At 43.1% G+C, this 21,846-nt stretch overlaps 1 protein-coding gene across 2 annotated transcripts in view; it reads right to left on the reverse strand.

Annotated features, from left to right (window-relative positions):
• Positions 1-21,846, reverse strand: part of LOC146566719 (partitioning defective 3 homolog) — a 357,883-nt gene that overhangs the window by 176,568 nt on the left and 159,469 nt on the right. For both annotated transcript variants that reach the window (XM_085286313.1, XM_085286312.1), the window contains exons 8-12: positions 20,144-20,269; positions 17,511-17,741; positions 16,738-16,925; positions 11,949-12,088; positions 11,358-11,486 (exon numbers count right to left, since the gene is read on the reverse strand). In XM_085286313.1, the coding sequence (XP_085142439.1) occupies positions 11,358-11,486; positions 11,949-12,088; positions 16,738-16,925; positions 17,511-17,741; positions 20,144-20,269 (814 nt within the window). The remainder of the gene's footprint in view (positions 1-11,357; positions 11,487-11,948; positions 12,089-16,737; positions 16,926-17,510; positions 17,742-20,143; positions 20,270-21,846) is intronic.

The following is a 21,846-nucleotide window of genomic DNA, read 5'->3' on the forward strand; positions in this document are numbered from 1 at the left end:
AACCGCAAGACCTCTCTTTGCATAGACTCACATCAACCGTGCACACAAACAGCCAGATGGATAGCAGCCAGGTGCCCTTCACAGCTGCTCGGATAAAAGAGTGAAACAGAGGAAAGAGGGGAAAGGTAGAGCACAAGGTGTTTTTTTTCCAGCGGCTGAAGAGTTATTAGGATGCAGCGGTGCGTTCAGGTGAAAGCTCTTTTCAACACAATCTGACGGGGCCCCTATTCTCCAGACGGCCCTCCTATCTGCCTCCTTTTCTTTCTCTGAGCTTTTGTTTTTTCTCTCTCTTTTCCAACTTTTAAAACGGCAGTACACCTGTCTGTACAATTCACCAACTGGGCTTTGTCTCTGACTGGACCCTTGGTAAATTCAGACCACTGGAATCCATTTAATCGCGCCACGTTTCAACACCTGGTTTTCAAATGCAGGTTCTATTACAGAAATCACCGGTTGCTGCCAGGAAATGACCTTTTGCTTTCCCTCAGACTGCTGAATGAAGCGGATAGGGGAAAGGAAAAGAAAAAGTGTGCCGTTGAAAAACAATTTGTTATCCAGGGCAGGGGTAAATATAAGCCATCGACGCTGTTTAAACAACCATTCTTGTATAGAGCTTGCAACGACATCATTTTGGAATTTCTATAAACTTTGACAGCTGCTGTAGTGGAGTTGCTTTACCTCAGTGTGTGAGCTGAGATCAGTTGGTTTGCAAAATACGGCACAGACATACAACAGTAATAATAATGTATACTTTATTGATCCCTGTGGGGAAATTCTTCTCTGCATGTAACCCATTCACTCAGTGAAGCAGTGGGCAGCCACTGGACCCGGGGAGCAGTGTGGAGGGACGGTACCTTGCTCAGGGGTACCTCAGGGTAACCGTTCAGTGGATTTGAACCCCCAACCTTCCAATCATGGGGCCACCACTCTACCTACTGAGCTATCCCTGCCCCCATTCTGAATACACTCTGAAAAGAACATTTGTGAATGTGTGGTCTTGTGCGTCACTGCCGTGGTTTAACTTTTACTCTAATCACAATGTTTTATCAAAATAAATTGATAAAACATCTTGTGGCTTTGAGTTATATCCTCTCTGAGGCTTTTAAGCCCAGCGACTGACGATGGCAATATACTGGTTGAAAAAATTTGGATGGACAGTCTCCGAGTCTTTGTACGTGAGTGCGTGCGCGTGTGTGTGTGTGTGCACGCCCGTCTTCCAAAATGATGACAGAATAACCACCCACTCAGAGCTGTGTTCCGGGAATAGAGGGCCGAGGCAGAGAATGAGAGAGCAGTGTAACATTTTCATCAGACAGGAACAAGCGCCGCTAGCTAAGAATGAGTTTGTCAGGCTGCTTGACAGGCCTTGTTGCACCGATTCAACTCAGGCAGAGCTGGATTCAGCTATCTCCGAACAAGAGAAAAAAGAAAGTCAGTTCATTGTTCCAAGCACAGCCCCGTGGATGCACCTGGGACAGAGAGCACAAAGGTACTGACAATCAGTGAAATGATGTAAAGACAGGGAAAAGGTTACGTGCTTAACTAAACTTAAAAAAGCACCAGGAAAAAAGTTATATGCATAACACATCTGTTTTCTCCCATCGTTGTTTTTTTTTTCCTCTATAAAAGGTAAAAAATTATGCTCTCTTCTGAACAACAAAAAGAAAATAAATCACCGGCAACAAACTATTCTCCAGTGTAAAGATGTATGGCCTTGAGCATGCCACAACCAACACCACCTTTTTGGGGTTACTGTTGTTTCCTGTTAGTTTTCTGTTCTTTGAGCAATAAGATCACCTTCATATTTGTTCAATTTGAAAAGTAAAACCCAAACAAATGTGCTACAGTGTACTCTTAACTCTGTGGGGAAGTTGCGCCTCAACAGTCAAGATTCTGGGTTACTGAGCAAAAGATGGGGAATTGTGGCACAGTCAAGCTGAGCCCTTAATCCTGTCCATTCCAGCATATCTGCTCCATGGCTGACCCCAATCCTCTGACCCCAGCCTCCTAACATGCAGGAATATGTGGAAACAGTTTCACTTGCTTAATATACAGTACATGTGTCAAATAAAGGTTCGTTTAAGATATTACTGATATTTTAGCAACTACAAACACACCGTGGCTATCCCAGGAGTCCGGTGTGGTTGGACCACTGATTGGGCTTAAATGACTGAACTTGAAGATTTACTGTTAACTGTATACATGTGATGCAATTTAGCACAGCCTGGAGTGTATAGTATATGTGCCAGCGCATTTAATCAGAACAATGTTACATACATAAAAGTGATGAATCTGTCATATGTCATGCATTAATCTTTGCCTTTCACATGCGTTTGATCAGTTGCCTAGAGATGGATATAGTCTCTTAGGTGCAGAGGCGGCTCTTACTGTGTTGCTCTCATCTCTTCAGTTTCTAAATAGGCAGAAAATAGGACAGCGCAATTAATCAGATTTTTATCTCTAACTCGATTTTTGGCTTCCACAATTAAACGAGCATAATCAAATGAAAACGCATGCTCCAGTATTTAAAGGTGCAGCGTGGAAAATCTCACCACTAGATGTCACTATGTTCCAGACTGAATTTACTGGGTGTTTTTTACTGCTTCCAATTCAAGTACGTGAGTATAGACTGTCACTTGGCTGTTTATCTACCTTTACACCTCAAAGCAAAAGTAACTCGAGTGCTCCCCAATTCAGAACCTGTATGTGCCAATCACAGCTGTTTCCTGCACTACACAGCTTGACGTTTCCTGGATTAGTCTGAACCAGTAACAGCTGATTTAGCTTCTGCAATGAATCTATGCAACAGGTGCTCACTGAAATCACCAACCAATCACATTCCATTTGACCACTTAAAACTGTTTAGCAAATATTCCAGGAAAATGTTCAGCTTACTGAACAAATATTATATTTTACTAAACTGGCAGTAACTGCACTGTATGCAAAACACAACAGGGGAAGCAGAGATGGATCTCAGAGCTGTCAGGTACTCTGCTATGAATTTTATTAACATCCATCATGCAGGGAGAATGAATAGAGTGAGAGACTTTATATTATTAGTCTGCAAAGATTCATTTATAAAGATTAATTAGCACAAGGTAAAAGTGAAAGTAGTGCAAAGTTGATTTAGTTTTTTGTTGGGTTTTGCTACAATACTTTCTTTTCCCTTCTAAGAGATGGACTACATTTAAGTGAACAAGCACTACCAATTTTATTTTGATGCAAAGATTTGCAGTGTCGTGTTCATATGAAAGTGCACTTGAAATGTTTTCATCACTAAAAATCAGAGAATACGCGGGAAAAATAATTGTGACCTCAGTACGGAACCAATTAATTCCAGTGATAATCATTTTGGCTGTAATCATGCAAGCCTAGCAGAAAATATGCAAAGAGGAGTGGCTGTAATAAAATTGTTATCATTATCCCCTTAGCTCAACAGCTCAAGTGACCAGCCACTTGACCAATTCATCACAAAAGGAGCCCATGCAGATTTTTTTGTTTTTTTGTAAGGTCCCCTCTGACTCAGCCATGGAGCGACAGCCTATTATACCATTAAATCCTTTATTAATTAACACTTTGATGAGCTAGCAGCAGTTCATTACCAGCAGGGAAGTGCTTTAGAGGCAACTTTTCACCAAGTTCACAAATAGGTGAATAAAAGTGGGCACAGAAAGGAAAGCATTTGCTAGCAAAGGAGCTCCAGCCTGCCTATTAGGCCTTTTTGTTTTGTTTCTACCTTGCTTAACTTGTCACATGCTAACAAGGAGCATTTGTCGGTTGCGTGCAAGTGCGTGGCAGAGAAACCAGAGAGAGATGCAAAAGGCAGAGAGCAAATGAATTACAATCACTTCTGTTCACACATAACTCTGATTCTCTGCACATCACTGCCTAAAACAATTAACACTCCTGGAAACTTCTTTCCACACTTGGCCCAATTTGGTGACATAAAGGTCAATGGAAATGAATTTAAAAGGGCTAAAAGAAATCAGCCATGGGTGTAATTGCAAAAGTGGTGCACGAGTGATAAGTATTGTAACACAAATTTCTTCTGGCGCTGTTTCTCCTTGCAACATTTACAGACAAAGAGGCTGAATATTAAATATCTCAAAGTCGAGGAAACAAATTCAGGTACAATGAGGAGGCTGGGCGAGGGGCGGAGAGGCGAGCTATTACACAACACCAAAAGGCACGAAGCTGCACAGCCGGCAGTGACAGGTTGTAAGTGTCTGCGAACTGATGTTATATGTTCTTCACTCAGCGATCCAGCACATTTTGACCCAGAGCTGACGCACTGGGACTATTCCCCTTTAGGGAGTTTTCTAATGAGAAAGCTCATTAACAGACTTAACAAAGTCTGTTTCCATGAGGGCATCTGAGGCCAGATCTATCTACATCATGGCAAATGCATTACGGCAAGTGGCTCTCAGTGAGGGGTGCTGACTGACTCTCACTGTGAGCAACCCAAAGACAGGGGGGAGAAAAAACAGACTCACATGCAGGGCCTGACTTGACGGGAGGTGTTTCTGCAGGCGATTCGGGAAGCGATTTCATCTCATCAGATGGAACATTAAAAATAAAAGGCTACTTTCTAAGTGTAGCTGGCAGCCGGGAATGTTTGCAAAGGCGTTTCGGTTGAACCAAAGCGCAGACGCACATCACGAAGCAGATGTCTCTCATTTTAAGCTAATGGTGGATAAAAAGCGCTTCGCTATGTCCAACTGCACACACACACACTTCAGTTCATTATGCGTTCTGGAAACAGACGCTGAATCCCCTTCGGGAGAGTAACTGTGTCGCCATAAGTGGCCTTTAACTACCTTGTTTATCGGCGTAGCACAATGCGGTGGTGCACCCTCCCTCTTCTCTGCACTGACAGCAAGCATAATTATGGGAACAGCTGCTCAAAAGTGTTAAACGAAAACAGGTGGCTTCGACGAGACTCGACTCAGAGACTGTTAACCGGGCTGGCATTGTCTTCAACCATGCTTGGCATTATTAGCCTTATTTATGACAGCGCATGCTTCCAAAACTGTGCACTTTGATCGGAAAGCGTTTCTATAGGAGGCAAATTAATACGGCAAAGGACTACGCTGGGAGATGGTGTTGGTGATTAATGAGAGAAACACAAGGGAAGAAGAGAAGAAGAATAAGAAGGAAGAGGAGGAAAGTGTGATGTGATAAACATCAGAGAGTGAGGGAAAAGTCGGAGAAAGTGTCCTGATGAGGTTTGTAGTGCCATGGTACACACGCTGGAGGCCTTATCCACCAAAATCACTGTGGTCTGTCATGTCAGAGACATTTTTATGCAGAAAGTGAAAGCCAAAGCAACCTCCGAGATGCAACTGATGCTGCCAAACTGTTCTGAAGAACTCTGACTGCACACTCCCAAACCGTGGCATTCCAAATGCTCCATCCAAAGGTCTTTTGAGCAGTTCCTGTAATCGGACTTCACCCGAGATCCACACATTGGTATTATTAGCACAATCTGCAGGATTACGTCCATTTACCTTCTAGCAGCTGGGACTGTTTTGAAGTCATATCATAAAGGGAGACCGGGAATTCATTACAAAATTGTGAATACTGGCAAAAAAGGTTGCAACACCTTAAATTACAAAGTCCACTAAGAAATGATTAATGATCTCGAGTCCTTCGCCAAGTTTCACTTAGGTAAAATAGCTCTTGCTCTGTCACCCGCTGTGATATAAATAAGCTGCTGAAGAGACGCGCAAGAACGATTCTGTCTCTGGCACTTTATTATCAAAAGTTTCAGTGAATTACTTCACCCTTACAGTCACTCGAAATTTAAAAAAAACAAACACACACACACACACATTACTTTAAGAGACATCTAATTATATTAGCTCCAAAGATGTTTGTCATGTTTTGGCATGGCTGTGGGTAGCACATAGCTTAAGATAAGCACAGAGCTGTTTATCACTGCTTCAGTGGAATGTGCCAAATGGTTTATCTAAAAGCTGCTCTGTTAAAGTGCTGAAAGACATGAGCCAGAGATGACGGTTGAAACATTTTTCATACAATATCAAAACAATTTCATCCTGACCATCTCTGCCAAATGCAAGCAGCTGATTCGCCATTACATTTTAGATGCATCCGTGGCCAAAGACAGAAGGATTCCTGTTCTGTTCTCGCACTTTAACATCCCGTGTAACCTGTTAAAAATGACAAAGGTTCGTTCTGTGTTGAGGAGTGTATAAATAAATGAGGAGGGATTGAGCTTGGCTCTGACAGAGCAGATCTGTGTATAATTTAGTTGCCTCCAAAGACAGGGGGTTGTGTTTTGTTTGCCTGATATCAATTCATTTCTCCCTCTACCGACTCGGTAAATGGATCTCTGCAGCAGGGAAATCAATACAGCTTCATACGTCTGTTCTTGCCTTCCAACTTTAACACAGGCAAATCATGAGTGGTAACCTTACTGTACTGCAGGCACTGCAACAAAAGCCAACTGTGAACGAGTATTGATGATGACCGCTTGATTTTTAGAGAAAAACAACAATTCGGAACCTCGTATCCATCTATTTTAATGCAACCGTGCTTTTGTCACTTCATGTATGCGATCGTTTTCAGAGACCTGTGTTTAATATAACACAATGTTTAAATGGAGTAGTTCTGTCTGCCTCGATTACAGCACAGTGGTCAAAAACATAGCAGGCAGAATATGAAACCAGGCCGCCGGGGTGGGCCATTAGTCTGCTATAAATGTAAGCAGCAGTGTCACACATTTGTCTGCGCGTCCTCAGTATTCACATGAGCCATAAATTCGGCTGTCACATCAATCTGAGGCCAGAATTAATCGTGCAATTAAGATTCTCATTGCTTGGCAGATATAGCCACTAATGGATCAGTGACAAGTGCGATATGATCATAAAGAGGGGTTTTTAATGCACTGTTTAATTGCTCTTATGTGGTCGACAGTGTTACAACAGAGGCTACACAAGCCCATTTGTTCACCGCAGTCCGCGCTGCTATCTTGGAAGGAAAAATGTGCTGCTGTTGAAGGGTCACGCAACGATGTAAGAGCAGGAACGAGCACCATTATTATGGTGCTTGAACGCACTGTGTGTGACTCAGAAGTTTGTGGCATTGTTTAACACTTTACCCCTTGAAAGCGTACTAAGAGTTACCTTTGAAGCTCTTTTCTGAACTGAGAGGTTTCTGTCATATATTTCAGGCTTATAGGACAAAATGAGCAGGTTTGCATCAGAAGTCGGTGAGTTCGGAAACTCTTGGAAAAGCCCAGGAACTACTCTATTGGTCTTCGTGTTTTTATTGATATACTCGTCATCAAGGGCACAAAAAAGGTTGTCAAATGTCTTTATGCAGGAAAGAGTTAACATATATTTAGTGCATGGATCACTTTCCGGCAGCAATAGCAACAGGCTAATTCACTTAACTAGAGGCAGGCTGGTTTCAAACCAGTGATTTGTCACTAAACACAGACGGCCCATGCTAAAGGTCCTCCCAACTCCTTATTTAATAATAAAATGTTGCAGATTATACTCCTCTGCTTTTACTTTGCCGTGTTTGCTCGAAACGACACACAGGCGACACATGAACGAGCTCCGCCACAGGTGACAGGGCGTGGACGGACGTCTTTAGGCAGTGCCTCGTTTTTAGACTGCTGCCGTTGCTTGTTGCACAATGAAGCATGACATTTAGCTCGTTGTTATAGGACAAAATAAATGAATAAATACAAAGCAGAAGCCAGGATTACAATATCCACTATGAAGGCAAAGCACTGCTCGCAGCTATAAGCACAAACGGGGCCGCACGCCGGGAGATAAATGGCTACAATAAATAACATCTACTGTGCTATGTGTGGGCTGCGTGTAGTGTAGATGTGTCTTCAAAATGCATTTAACACTGCCGCTTTAGGTTTTTTAAAATGTGCAATCGACCTCTTAACCTTTAAACTCTTCTTCGCATCTCATTCTCTTACTCCATTTCTTAGTTTCTTTATCGAAGACACAAACTTTCTCCACTTCCTTTCACCTCTAATACGAAACAATCAGAAAAAGTTGTGAAGACACAAGCGCTCACAAATAATTCATAAAGCCTTTCTACCTCCAGCCGCATAGGGGGCACTAATTCATCTGACTTCCAGCCTTTAATCTCTTGCCTTGAAATCACTGACTCAAACTCCCAGAGCTGTCAAGGCTTTTTTTTCTTCTACCTGCACCTAGTCACTGATCAGAGCCTGCTACTGCGTCTGGAGTTTGTGGTGAACTTTTCTCTCTGTTTCAGCATTTCTTTCCTCTACACTTAAAGGCCACGAGGTTCAAAAGCAAAGAGGTAAAAAAACATGACAACAAAACAAAATGCGAACAGATCCACTATCCTCTAAGACATGCTCAAGGATGAAGGAGGCTTTGTAGAGAAGAACTTGGTGTCTACAAACAAACTTGTTATCAATGAGCCCAGAGTTTAGTCAAGGTTGAAGCACCTTCTTTGATAAAATATATTGTCTCTGTCTGAATATAGTTATTGACATCCCTGGAGAGGAGGAGGGGCAGGAGGAGATGGGTGGAAATAAGCAGCAGTCGTAGCCGCATTGCCCCATTTTTCCTCTATTACCATTTAACCTTTTCTCCTTCCTGCAATTACATATTTATTGAAAGCTATTGAGAGCTCCCGCTACTGCTACTGAAAGCATGTCAAAACACACCCTGACCGTGGTAATTAAAGATGCAATGCGAACATGCTGGGAGAGTAAATTAATTCCTCTGGGGGTGCAAGCAGCACGGGTAGCACACGAGCAAACATCTAAACAAAAGGAGGCACGAAGGGATTTCCAATGCTGACATTAAACGTCAGCAGGCAAATATCAACTAGACAAAAAGGTCAGGGTTTTTTTTGTTGTTTTGTTTCGTTTTGATTTATATGGCTGTGTGTGTGTGTGTGTGTGTGTGTGTGTGTGTCACTCATGCTGAAATTTAAAAAAAATCATTCAAAGAAAGACAGGAATGACAGCCCACAAACACTCGTCTATAGGTGCGCCGTTATGTGTGCCCTACCAGTGGAGTGTGTAGCAGAAATATATGCACGCACCCATCACCCACCTATCCACAGTGTGTGACAGAGAAGGCAATTACCAGCCACAATTTTCTACCATGCTTTATTTGCAATAACTGTCACCGGCAGAGCCTTGGCCTCCTTATCTGATTTTTATGAACATACTTGTAGGGATTATTGAGATTTGTGAAAGCACTGCTGGGAAATGTGAAACTGTGTGTGTGTGAGAGAGAGAGAGAATTTTTAAAAAAAGGAAAAGTAAGCGAGAGAGTTAATCTGCTATGGAAAGTGATGAAATATTAACCAGCAGTCGCGCACAGCGTGTTGGTCAAGAGATGGAGAAATCAAAAACAAAAAAGAAAAAGGAGATTATTAGACAGGTTTCGCACGATGGATTTTTTTTTCTAATCACATCACGCCTGAGGAGCTGAGAGTGCGTAGCCGTCAACCTCTCATTCCACAACACGAACCACGGGCAGGCGTGCATTTTTTAAAAAGCCCTCACAGCGTCACTCAGCTGCTGTCAAGGCTGCGTGGATCAGTTTGGCATCTACCTCCAGTTAGTTTTAAGTATTTAGTTTATTTTGTGTGTGTGTGTGTGTGTGTGTGTGTGTGTGTGTGTGTGTGTGTGTGTGTGTGTGTGTGTGTGTGTGTGTTTTTAAAGAGTCCAGTTGAATGACATCAAGGTTACAGGTTTGATGCTAGCAGTGGCTCCTAGGTGATCCAGAGAGGTGAAACGCACTGCAACTTTAAAAAAACACCAGCAACTAGAAAAACAAACAAAACACAACAGAAAGAGAAAAAATTCTGCAAAAGCTCACAAAAAAGGAACCCTGAGAAAACAAGAGGAGAGTGAGGGAACAACAGTGATGAGCTAACAGTAAGCGGCTAACAGCAAACATGTATCTACAGTATTACGTCAATCACGAAAAAAGTTTTTTCAAAAAATGGAGGAAACCACATCTTTTTGTCCCTCACAACATCGATCAATCCTCCAGTTCTTTAAGCATCTTGTCATTGTCACATTATTGAGTTATTTAGTTTGACCTCTCAGGGCCACCGTACCTGAGCCATGAGGCAGCATCAAAAGTGCAGCATATTTTATAAACATGTGTGAGGCATTTTAAGGCAGTACATGACTTTTTGGGGACTTCCTTAATACCAAGAGAACTTTAACACGTGCTCTTGTGCCAACTTCCTAAAAAAAAATGAAAGTATAGCTGGTGCGTGGATGGAGAAATAGCATATTAAAAGAGCAGGCTACTGCTTCAAAGGGCCATTATTCCACAGGTTGAACAGCTCCTATTGCGGGGTTAACAGCCAGGGTGCCGGGCTGAGTGCTGTGGTAAGGAGTGAGGCTGGCATCAGCAGCCCCTGGCCTGCCAAGGTGCTGTGACGACTAAGCCTGCTGTCACAGACACAGAGCGCAGGCTGGACGGGGGCAGTAGCCTCGCCATCTGTTGCGCGACAGCCAAAGTCACCCTGTATGTAGACTGTGTGGCTCACTGGGAGGGTGTGTGTTTGAATATGTCCAAAGCTGTATTTGTGTGCACTTAGACACACTTAGGCACATCATTTCAGAGTGCCTGTGTGCATATAATGGGTCTGTGTGTCTGCATGTCTGTATGTGCTAAAATGACCATCTGTGTGAGGAGAGAAAAAAAAAAGCATAAGCCACAATTAAAGGAGGGATCTGTACATGGAAAGTCGAATATTTGTCCTAAACCGGCGACTCGGAGTCAACTCAGAGCTCAGAGGCTCATATTTTAGAGAGAAGAAATCCTTAAGTGGACAGCAGCCATCCACTAGCATTAATAATGAGAGCACTGACAGAGTGACACAATAAACAAATGTTAAATTAAAATCAGTGCAGACAACATAATTTTAAAAAATGACAGAAAGATGGAGAAGCTGATGGATTGGAGGAGCAGTTAAGGGAATATTAGTGCAGGCACCATGACAAATCCATACTCTGTACAGGATGTTAGACATTTAGTGACATTTACCAGATTCCTTGAGAGACTTCATTGAATCAAGTAGGATATGCTTTATCAAACTGACAATGGGAGTTTGGCTAATATCCACTGAGAAGTAATAATGGCAACAAGTAAGAGAAATCCTACACTGTCTCAACTAGTTTCTTGTCCTCCCATTCATGTGTCAAATTCGTATTTTTTATTACAGCTATAAAACTATAATTGCAAATAGGCTGAGAAAATCACAGCTTTTCCTGTGCAAGTCCTCTCAAACTCTCTATAAATATCAACATTTACCAAACAGCTGAAATCTAGAAAACTCTTATGAGGTGCTGGCTGGGCACTGACCACTTCTCGGGGCAGCAGGGAGTCCTCTGGGCGAATCACCAACAGGTTCACGGTTCCACCCATGGGTGTAGCTCGGAGCAGGGCTACCACCTCTTCCTGGCTTTTACCATTTAGGTCCACCCCACTAACCTGCACGTACATATACACATACACGGAGTCACGAAGCGTAAAAGAAGACTTACAAAAATAAATGTACAACAGATACACAGTCGGAGGCGAAACTAAACTCACTCTTAAGAGGGGGGACTATGGCCTCCACATAACCTTTATGCAGATTACCCTGTGAGCCAGTTGGAACTGGAATTAAATATGGGTTATTTCCCCCTAAAGGGAGCACTCGCTGATTTCCATGTCAGTCTGACTGAAGTATAATCAAAATATTGTTCCATCTAACCACATTTTCTTAGAAATTCAAAACAAAGGGAACGCAGCTTATTCGACTCGCTCCAACAAAGGCTCAGTAAGACTGAATTTAGGAACAAAGTCACATCAGGAAACGAGTAATTTGTCTCTGAAATAACACGCAATCTCACAGAACACACTCGCTGAACACTGTGTCATGGTTAGAGGATGTTTGATGTCCTGCCTCACCTCCAGCAGCCGGTCTCCAGCTTTAAGTCGACCGTCTTGGATGGCGGCGCCTTGAGGAAGGATGTTTTTAACGTAAATTGGAGCACTGCCGCCAATCGGGACATCTCTGGATGTGATGCTGAATCCGAGACCCTCTGGACCTAGTTAACAATTGAAGACACTTAGAAAGGTATTGTGACATTTTACAAAGCACAGCTCATCACTTGTTCTTTTCTTTCCTGGTGCAAACATGCCATGCTGTGATGTTGTCATTTGGTAAGCTTGCCAGCAGTGTGCTCATGATCGGCAGTAAACTGAAAAACTGTTTGTCTGTTGTCATTTTCTATTATCCTTAAAACAGACTGCTCAATAAAATTTAAAGGAACCCTTTCTAATCCGAGCAAAGCACCAAGTCAGTTAAACTTGAGGGATATTGATTTGATCAGTTAAGTAGCAGAGGCGGGGCAATGAGACAGCCCCCAAAACAAGAATGGTTTGCAGGTGGAGGCCACTCACATGTTTCCCTCCTCATTAGTTTTGCATTTGGCTAGAGTCAGTGTCACTACTGGCAGCATGACGTGATAGCTGGACCCTGTGGAGGTTGCACAGGTAGTCTAACTTCTCCAGGATGGCACATCAATGTGTGCCATTGCCAGAATTTTTGGTCACGTCAGCATTGTCAGGCATATATGTAAGAACACGGGGGCCACACAAACTACTGAGTACCATCTTGAATTGCTACGATCAAATTTCAGTAAAATGGTCAAGACCAGTGGTCTCCAACCTTTTTAGCGCCACGGACCGATTTTTCACGAACCGGCCTTTAAGGTGTTGCGGATAGATACAACAAAATAAAACCAGTACAGGTACCAAAAATGGGATTTATTCATAACACACGGGAAAAGATTCAGGGAAACCAAGTTAACGATAAAAACGATTAAAAAAATAACAACAAAAACCCTGAAAACCATAAATTTCACACCCGAGCCTCAACTGCACCCTGGTACCAAACAACTCATGGACCGGTACCGGTGCGTGGCCCGGGGGTTGGGGGTTTAAATGTCACTAAGGAGCAATTTATTTATGACAGCGACATTTTCTATTTCTGGGTTTCATTTTAAAAGTACAGAAACATAAAAAGTGTATTCTGTGTATAAATACTGCTAAGGGCATACAACTTTTCCCCCCATTATTAAAAAAAGTAACTTTTAATCCACTAAGCAGGAATCAAATGATGGCCTTCCACCATGTCCTGAACCTCCACGAGGTAATACAGACATTCCTGCTTCCATGCTGCCATTTTTTCATATTTCCATGATTGGGTGTGTCTTGAACTCTAAACATAGTATCAGTGCTATGAACCAAAATTGAGTGTTTTAAATGAATGTGAACGGACTTTAAAGCCAATCGTGGAAGTCGCGGTCAGATTAAAGACCAGTTAAGAATAAGCAGAGACAAATGAATGATTATGGATTGGGAAATGCATTAAAACTCTGTTCAATATCCTCTTAAACTAAAGTGCAGGACACCTAAATAGTTAAAGTGCTTATTTCTGAATGTTCCCACACTGCACCGTGTGCCAGATTTTAAACCCAAAAAACCCCCTCCAGAGTTTTGGTGCAAAGGCAGGCCACAAAGGCTGTGTAAAAATCATGTCTGGGTCAAAGCAGTCTTGGATGATATATAGGGAGCCTGAGGTTAGCCTAATGGAGAAAGCAGTGATCACTGTGTGTGCACTCAAATTTGTTTCTTAGCTTTGTATATTTAAAGGAAAATCCTCTGTCTCTTCCAAGTGCAGTGAAATTCAACAACCACATGTGATAAAAACACTTCGGGCATCAGCTTTGCAAAGCCATTTGCTTTAAGTTTAAGGGTTGACCTTTAAGGTTGCTCAAACGAATATGAATTGATAGTCTAAGAGGAATCAGGCAAATACAATAACAGGTAAATAAGAAGATCTCTCCGCTCTAACCTTTTCTGCTGACCAGAGCTGTATTTTTCAGATAAAAGCATGACGTAGTTCAAATGTCAGCTACATGTGATAAACCGTGCAAATGCTGCGTGTCAGATTAAACTAGAAGAGTCATTAAGAACGTCTTTCAGAGCGGCGGTTAAGATTCCACCATGCATAACCTAGCTGTAGGCATTTCCAAGTTGGAAAGTCGTGTTCTGCGGTTTTAGCCGAGGCTTTTCTGACGCTAACAGCAGTGATTAGCATTCGTGTCAAAGTAGCTGCTCATTTCACAGAGCTGTCAGCACCTCTGATGGTTCATCATGACCTACTTTTCCCTGTATGTCTATTTAGCAGTCTGTCGTCTCCCTGACAGTGATGCCGCTGATGAACAAGGGGCATTAAGATTGAGGAGCGCGGCTGGCAACTTTCTCCTGGCTTCCACGCACAAATAAACTTGCAGAAAGGTGATGAAGAGATCACTTTGAAGCCAGAAAGTTGAGCTGCTGAGGATAACGACGTTCTATGATCTGTCCATCACTGCTGAGCGAGAAGTGAGCAGACAAAAATAGCTGTCATCGTTTATGTTGAATATTAAATGCGCAGTTTGACTGCCAAACTTTTAAATACCAGATCCCACAGTTGCCGTGGGAGGTTCTCCACTTAGTGCAGATGCTAGTCTGTCCTCAAACGACTGAAAATAAGAGGGGTAAACAAATGCAGATGGCATTTAACACAGATGTATCACAGCTTTTGATTATATCCTGCCTTTTTTCAAATCCTCGCCATGGCAGTTGGGATTCCCCTTCCCCTCTGACCCTTTTCACAAACTGCCGCCCAACACGCATCCCAAACCCAACTCAGGCCCATTATAAGATCCCGCTGTTCAAAGTCTACAATCAGCCAATTAGGAGAATACAATCTCTAAATATTCCTGTGCTAATTAACCACTGATGTATTTATTTTAGGTACCAGACCAGGCCGGGGTGAAAGTAATTGTGTCCCTTTCTGGATTAGCTGAAATCCTGGCTCCAATAAGCCAATTAAGCAGCAAACATGAAGAGAGGCTGAGGCACATTAGAATGACTTAATGGGGTGCGTATGTCCTTTTCAACAGCAGTATTTGATTAAGGCACTCTTGTTAATTTGCCATTCAGGATCTGCTCCTGCCACTTGGAACTCTGAGCCACTTAGGCTGAATCACAACAATTACAACGAGCAGACAACAAAACCGCCGAAGCCCTTCTAGAAGTGCATTAGCGTGATGGCAATCAAACGGAACCGTCAAAATGGATTTCAGAGGCGCGTTTCCCTCAACTCAGCCTTTTCCTAATGCTCCGTTAAATTCCCAGTTTAACAACATTTGGACATCTCCATCTGGAGTTCACAAACGGCTTCGAAGTTATGTGCCGGTAAACTCTCACTGAAATCACAGGCTTTGAAACCATTTCTGTTACTTGGGCAATACTGAAATATTTCATAGTGACCATGAAGCCATGCAGCTGGTGGATATAAGCAAAACTGAAGGCGTCAGCCTGGTGCTCGAGTTCTACCAACATCTTTCCGGAAATTAGAGTCGTGTGGGGAAACTTTATCACGTTATAAACACATAAATATAAGTTACACTTCAGCTCCACAGTGTCAAAGAACTCTGCCGGCAGCGCTGGGAAACTTTGCCAAACATGTTAGAGCAGCTTGTGACTGCATGTCCCCAGAGTGGGTCACGTTTACCCCGTGCCGCAGCCCTCACTTTTTCCCGCACCCTTCCCTGAAGCTCATCGCTAAGGCCTCGGTGCCAGCTTTCAAGTAAACATCTGCTCCGGCAACCGAAAAAAAAAAGGAGCAAAAAAGAAATCGACGGAGTCAGGACATCGCCTTAGAACTACTTCACTCTGCTTCCTACTGTTCGCTAATTCACATGAAGATGGCTAACTGGTGGAAATGACACGGCTTGGCAGCGAAGCCACCACAAAGAAATACAACTGCTCCGGTATCAAAGGTCTGTCCAAGTCCACAAATAAACCCAGCTCAGCTGGAAGCAGATGGATTGCCGAAGCTTAACCACAAGACCGCGGTGATGTACTGTAGCATGAACAGATGAAACCACAACCTGTTTTCAAGACGGGGCTGATCTGTGTTTGCTTTCGGCCTTCTCGGTTAAACAAAGCGCAAAGGCAAGAGGAGATTTTTTTTATTTCCAGAAGGATTTCGGTTGCATTAAGAGCTCTTTGACCTTTTGTTTACTCTGGAGTTTTTAAATGCTAGAAGTTGACAAGATATCGCCTTTATCGCACTTAGTAACGGGGTTGATAGACATAGAAGCAAACAAAGAGATTATTGGTCAAATTAATGAAACACTTTAACGCTGTCACATGAGCTGCTTTAGGATCAGCATCTTTCGTGTCTAACTGCAAACTTTCAGTGCATTTAAATGTTTAAATGCAGAAGCCTGTCTTGTGAAGAATATACTCTTTGATGCTGGAGTTTTATCAGATATACAGGGCTCTTCCCCGGCTTTCTGCTGATAAAGAGAGGAGGCCGATGTAATCTGCCAGTGGACAGGCTGACAGAAATTTTGGCAGAAGCAATTCTGAACTAAAAAAAAAGCCACTTTTTAAAATTTTCCCATGGTTAGAAGCAAGGTCAACCCACTGTTAAGCCTTCCCCAAGAATTTTCCCACTACTTGCTTTGAAACATACGATTATCACACATATCTCACTTAATAACACAAAAATGTCTAAAAAGCAGATCAAACATGGCGGGCTCATGTCACCATATGATGTCAGCACACATAAATTGCAAACATGATTCTGCTGGTTTTCACTCCTACAGCACTGACCTCGTTTTGCTACTCTCACCTTTCTTCAGTTGGACGTTGAACCTGCGACCTTTGTTCTTTAGGTCGATGGTTCTGGGGGCGTTTGTGCTTATCCTGCGCTGCAGGGAGGGCGAAGGGGCTGACGGGGTCCTGGAGATCAAAATGTGGGGTGGAGTGGCAAAGCGTCTACTCGAGTCTGGGGTGCTCTCTGCCAGTGAGCCATGGTGGCTACAGAGACAAGGGTTCAGAGTCGTTACATGAAATATAGATTCATCGTCAGGCTCCTGTAATGTAATGTATAACGCACAGTAATGACTTTTCACCATTAAATAATAACTGTATTTGTAGCAAGAACCTTTTCACTGGCACAGACGGAGGATTGATCGTTCTGTATAACTGACATTATGACCACAAACACAAACCCACATCTTTGTCTTTCTGGAACTAGGCCAGAGTTTTTACAACAATTAACAGAAACCACAGGCAGATAAAACAGGCTTTTGACAAGATGATCACCGATGCAGACTCAGAGGTCTAAGGTACAAATTACAATTAGGCTGCTCTCTTGTCTTTTTTTTTTGCGTAGCTTTTAAACTCTGACGGATTTCCAGTGAAAGTCTCTGACTGCTGCAATTACAACAGCACTCCCTTTCACACACATCAAATCTGTGGCAGCTTTTTAATTTTTCTTTTTTTCTTTGATTTATTGATTTTTCTTTGTTTCATGTATGAGAACAGTGTGAAGGTATGTTGGGTAGAAAAAATAAACTATTTAGTAACCATTCAATAAAAGAAAAGGGAGGTGAAACCCACTTGTGATTGAGGCCCGGTGGTTGTCCTGATCTGGACGTCAGCGGCCCGGTCAGACTGGACCTGTCTGCTGGCTGTTGAGACTCCTGGCTGAAACGAACCCTGTTCAGCTGAGGTGGGCTGCTCAGCTCCTTCTGTGCTGACAGCAGCTCATATTGCTTCTTCATGGCTGCAGGGACCACGTGGAAAAGGATAACCTGGGAACGCATCGCCTGCTTGAAAATGTTCTGTGCTCTGAAGGTGAAACAACATAGAGCGAGGGAGAGAGCGGTAAGGTCACACAGACAGAAATGAATTAACTTTAAACATGATAAGAGATACATGTACAATGATGTAGCACCAAAGCTTGGCAGATACAGAAGGATAAGGAAAGCCATGATGCACTGTATGTTGAAAGGAGATACAGAGAGTTGAGACCTGCGCGGCTAATCGCAGGACTACTTCCTGCAATGCATTATGGGGCAGAAATTACATTATCTATAATTACAAGCATCAAGACGGGTAAGAGATAAGGACAGTAAGTGGTGCATCAGTCATAAAATATTACTGCGTGTGATATAGGTTAAATCTCTATACTATGCGGTCATTTGTGTGTTTGTGTGAGTCTGTTCATGGTTGGAGATAAATGGTTATGAGTTGACTCAACAATCAGAACAGAGGTGATGAATCATGCACCAGGGAAGCTTTACAGACGATGAGTTCCCAAGTAAGCAGACACACACACAGAATTCATTCCTTAAACACAAAATGGGGCGGGAACACACAAACACACCGAGTCTCGTATGAGTTTGGGGGAGGCCAAATATGCCGAGACAAGAGCTCGCCATCATTCCCAGACACAAGAATTGTTTAGTCTGGTTTGCCAGCAGCACTTAGCATATAGATAGGCTGGCCAGGAGTGAGGCACACTGCAGCATAAGGGGGCCAGAGGCACAGTGGATGTCTGGATTCCAGCAATCCCATGTTCTTTTTCCAGCCCCCTCCCCATTACCAGCAATACCATGCTGATTCTGTCCCAATGACAGCCGCTAAGCCGCTTCCGCCGCAAACAGACAGCACTCCACGCAAGCCGCGTCGCAGAGGCGAACGCGCACCGAGCTACTTCTGCGAGATTTGCTCTCTCCTGTTTTCATTCTTATGGTAATTTGCGAGAATCACTCGCATATGCGCACTGCAGGGTGATGACAGGCTGGGGCGAAGTTTGTGTGCGTGCATGCGTGCTTTGTACGCAAATGTTCCCGTGCACATACGCGCTGCCATCACTCCAGCAATCAGCCTCTGCGCGAGCCTGATTGAATAATAAATTACCCCCATCAATGCATCATTACATTCAGTTAGATTAAGCGCTTCAAAATATTTACCCATGCAAAACAATCCAAGAAGATTAGACTATCACTTTAAATTGTCACTCTCTGTGGCACACAATCAACGATGGGTGGGGGTGGGGTTAAAGTTTTGTTCCTTTGCCTCATTTTTATGCAAACGCCCCCCCCCCCCCAAAAAAAAAACAAAACATCACAAACATCATAAGCGTGCAGATGCCGGTGAGGAGGGTGTGTTTGGAAGGAGAGGCTACAAAACATCACTCCCTTGTGGATTTGGTGGGTAAGCTTCTTTCACAGCAGAAAAGAAAAAAAAGCTGTGAAAGAAACTGCGATGTTTACTAATGACAATAGGTTCGTTTTAAAGGATTCTGAAACCTTAGTGGGTTTGTATGCAGGGTGATAAACAGATTAGCACAGTGTCTCCAACTGCTTCCATTTAACAAGATGCTGGAGAGCTTTTGCTATCACACCTTTCTTAAGAAACATTCCTACAGTGATACAGTTGTTCAGAGATAATTCATAGCTACTGACTTCACTTTTGAAGGCTAAACTTTCTGTCATTTTTGCAGCATTGTGGTTCAAAGCCCACTGTTTTTAGATGTGCAGGCCCGGTGCGACTGTTGTCTGGGCCTTTGGTAGCAAAAATCTGGGCTATTTCTTTCTGTGGAGAGCTGAACAGACCACTTTATACAGTGCCTCGATTTTTCAGCCTCGAGGAGAAGAAATCCATTTAATACTGGTGCACGCACACACATACACAAGTGCAGAAATGCCTTTGTATGTCAGTATCACCGCATATATGTGTCCGTGTCCGTGCTGCGTGAGATGCCACACATTCACGCTTATATTTACGAGTGTTTAAAGAGACAAAGGTTATGACGCGTTGGCAGAAATGAATGGAGAGAAGAGTGTGGATAGTTTGGGATCAGAAAGCAGCACAGCTGTGAAGGACTGCAGGTCACTGAGACCTATTACAGGAAGGCCAACAAGTCGGTCATATTTCTGTTTTATTGTGCGGCTGTGTGGGTGTCACGTCTCCCCGCAGTTTGGATTCCGCTTATCAACAGCAACGCTATTTACTGTCGCTGCGCTTAATGTCCAACACAGTGCTTTCGGTGTGAACTGCATCACTCGGCAGACAGTGCTTCCCTACTATCGGAGGAAAAGGAAAATAAATTAAAATCAGCATGGCATCCAGTGACAAGAAGAGAGGTTACCAGAAGGAGAAAATGTCAGCTGACAAAAATAGCTGTGTTCAGAATAATACTGCATGCAAAAAAAATGTTCCAAGCGTCACTATGGAAAGCTTACTGTTCAAAGCGCAGGTTGCGAATGTCTCCCTGATTAATTCTGACGATGCAGTCGTTCTCCTGGAAGAGACGCTCCTGCTCTGCTTTGCCTCCGGGCTCCAAACGCTTCACTAGCAAGCCCTGTGTCCTGCAAAGGTTCATGCAACAGGTAAGTCATAACACAAGACTTAGGCAACTACTGTCACAATGAAATTGCACGTGTACTTTTAAAAGTTAATGAAAAGGTAGAGAAAGAAACGTAATCAAGAAACCTAATCAGAATGGATGGAGCGGAGACAAGAAGAGAGTGTAGAAGAAGGTACAGACAAAGACACATTTAGGGTTTGAGGTATCACTTGAGAAAGCATCATGCTAAAAACAAATGTTATTGCTATGTTTAGAAAAAGAAATGAAAGGTGTAGAACCCAAAGAACATCATCCACACAGTGAAGCTTGGTGGTGGGAGTATTATGCTGTGGAGATGCTTCAGTGTGTCTGGAACTGTGAATCTTGTCACGATGAACAAAGTCATGAAAAGAGAAGGACGTGAAGACCTTGAAAGAAAACCTCAAGCAGTCAGCATTAAAATGGTAAATGGACTGATTCTTATATAGCGCTTTTCTACTCTCCCCGAGTACTCAAAGCGCTCTATACAACATGCCAATCACACCCATTCTCACAAGCACTGACCCAAAACTGAATGCTTTTCTAACAACATTCACACACGTTCACACTCCGATGGATGCATCGGAGAGCAACTTGGGGTTAGTATCTTTCCCAAGGATACTTGGCATGCAAACTGGAGGAGCCGGGGATCGAACCACCAACCCGATCAGTCGGTGACCTGCTCTACCGCTTGAGCTACAGCCACCCCTTTATCTTCCAACATGACAACATCCCAAATAATGCCTCACTCCTGCTGAAGAGCTACCTCCAGAAGACCCAAGTGACTGCTGATGACTCGCCTGCATTAAACCCTGACTTGAATCCCATTGAAAATCTGTGGGGTGAACTGAAGACCTATGTACATGCCAGAAGACCATCAAATCTGGCCAATTTTTCCAAAGAAGAATGGGCTAGGATTGCTTGGGAGACATGTGTGAGACTTCCTAAAGACTACAACAAATGACTGCAGGCTGTTATCCATCAAACTTCCATTATCCTAAAACTAGGATGTTTTAGAAAAGCTGTGCGAAAATCTCTTGCTCTGTTTTGAAGCACTTGAGAAAAGAGATTTTCATAGAGGAGGGGCTAACGAGTCTGTCCTCATCTGTATGAAGTGAAGCTTTTTGTAGTGCAGCATTGACATTGGTTGCCATTTTATGGCCTGAAGATTTATAACTTTTGCATCAACAGAGTGCCTAAAATATTCAAGTCTCCAACAGAGTTGGGGAAGTAAATAAGATTACAAAATGAGTTTAGCCCATTGTAATGCACTCCGTCAACAAAAGTTAACTTTGCAGACTAGGCTTGGATAGAGTCCTGAATTTCCCTGCACTCATTTTAAGCCTCCGTCTGTCCTTCTGTCCTCCTTTCCTCTTTTTCTTCCTGTGGGCAGGTCTGAAAGAATGACAGGGTGGGTTGAAATAATCCAGACCAACAGCTAAGAGATCATCTTATGGCTTCCAGGGAAGTGCTACAGTCGCCTTCATTGGAGCTTAAGACTAGAGCCGGCTGCGGTGTTTGAGAAAGAAAAAAAACCCAAGAAGTTCCACGGCTGTGCCA

This window comes from Mchenga conophoros, linkage group LG9 (assembly GCF_057382185.1).
Source record: "Mchenga conophoros isolate Kocher_MC1m ecotype Shallow Benthic linkage group LG9, M_conophoros_male_GT1.1, whole genome shotgun sequence".
Taxonomy (NCBI): Eukaryota; Metazoa; Chordata; class Actinopteri; order Cichliformes; family Cichlidae; genus Mchenga; species Mchenga conophoros.